The sequence below is a fragment of the Etheostoma cragini genome, unplaced genomic scaffold (assembly GCF_013103735.1).
Source record: "Etheostoma cragini isolate CJK2018 unplaced genomic scaffold, CSU_Ecrag_1.0 ScbMSFa_311, whole genome shotgun sequence".
In the NCBI taxonomy this organism is placed as follows: Eukaryota; Metazoa; Chordata; class Actinopteri; order Perciformes; family Percidae; genus Etheostoma; species Etheostoma cragini.
Window position 1 is genome coordinate 1 of NW_023267344.1, and position 1,807 is coordinate 1,807.

Genomic DNA, 1,807 nt, shown 5'->3' on the forward strand with positions numbered 1-1,807 from the left:
GTGTGTGTGTGCGTGTGTGTGTACCTCCAGGATGTGGTGCAGCAGGGTGTGTGTGTGTGTGTGTGTGTGTGTGTGTGTACCTCCAGGATGTGGTGCAGCAGGGTGATCCTGGACCTGTTGGCTTTAGTCTCCGTCAGTTTGAGCAGAGTCCCGATCTTAAAACCTTCAGCGTTACCCGTGTGGGTCCCCTGGTGATGACATCACACACTCACCGATGACATCACAGGGCAGGGAGTGACATCACATCTTCAAACTTGTAGTATTATAGTGTTATAGTATTATAGTGTATATTACGTGTATACTACGTGTATTTTGATAGTATTTCTTAATATTCTTACGTAGTTGAGGAAGTTTCCGACGCTGAGGATGAGTTTACAGAAGCTGGGAAGACGGACGCTCTCCTTCACACCTGAACACACCACAACACAACACAACAGGACACAACACACCACACCACAACACAACAGGACACAACACACCACAACACAACACAAAAGGACACAACACACCACAACACAACACAACACAACACAACAGGACACAACACAACACAACACAAAAGGACACAACACACCACAACACAACACAATACAACAGGACACAACACAACACAACACAAAAGGACACAACACAACACAACACAATACAACAGGACACAACACAACACAATACAACACAACAGGACACAATACACCACAACACAACACAATACAACAGGACACAACACAACACAACACAAAAGGACACAACACACCACAACACAACACAAAAGGACACAATCAATCAACCAATTAATTACTTAATTAATTAATCAGACATGGAGGACTTCATGAATATGTTCTAAATGGATATAAACATGTAAAACTGATGATGCAGTAAATAGTCTCTGTGTGTGTGTGTGTGTGTCTATATTGGTGTGTGTGTGTGTGTGTGTGTGTGTGTGTGTGTGTGTGTGTGGGTGTCTGTGTTACATACGCTGACAGGCTCGGTCCAGCAGCTCTGCTTTGGGTTTCAGAGTCTCCAACACACAGCTGCTCTCCTCACACAGCAACATACACTCAATCCTCAGAGAGTAACTACACACACACACACACACACACAAACACACACACACACACACGCACACACACACATCAATATAGATATTTTATTGAATCGTAATCTTTGAAGCTGTAAAACACTCCACTGATTAAATGTCACCAGTTAGCTTAGCATCATCACAGACGGGGGGGGATTGTACCCCCCCCCCATCACAGGTGTCCTGCTGCAGGTGTGTTACCTGGGGACGTCCAGCAGCTGCAGGTAAAATTGGTCCACAGACGCCAACTTGTCCCTGTCAACCTGGAGGGACTTCAGGTTCTCTACCTGGGGGGGACAGGTGAGGGGGGGACAATTGAGACAGAGCGACAGGTGAGCCGGAGGGACAGGTGAGGGGGGGACATGTGAGACGGAGGGAGTGGGCAGCCTGTTCTCATGAAGCATTCGTACATACAGCAAATAATACAAGACTTTCACCAGGAAACAGGTGAGACAGGTGTTCAGGTAAGACAGGTGTTACAGGGTCACTCTGACCTCATGTTTCTCTGGCAACAGTTTGATCAGCTGTTTCAGGACCTCCACGTCAAACCTGGACCGGTCTCCCCTCCGGATCAGAGACACAAAGTCTGCATGGGAACTGCAAGAGACACAGACAGGGACAGGTAAGACAGGTAACAGATGAGACAGGGACAAGGTGAGAAGGGGAACAGGTGAGACGGGACAGAGGTAAGACGGGGAACAGGTAAGACAGGGAACAGATGAGACAGGG

At 47.3% G+C, this 1,807-nt stretch overlaps 1 protein-coding gene across 1 annotated transcript; it reads right to left on the reverse strand.

Moving 5' to 3' along the window:
• Positions 1–80: 80 nt before the first annotated feature.
• LOC117940714 (inverted formin-2-like) lies at positions 81–1,675 on the reverse strand (the record flags this gene model as incomplete). The annotated part of the gene is made up of 5 exons (XM_034865893.1): positions 81–188; positions 339–409; positions 976–1,076; positions 1,280–1,365; positions 1,573–1,675. Coding segments are annotated over 5 exons (469 nt in total), but the record flags the coding sequence as incomplete, so codon positions are not given.
• Between the last annotated feature and the right edge of the window lie 132 nt (positions 1,676–1,807).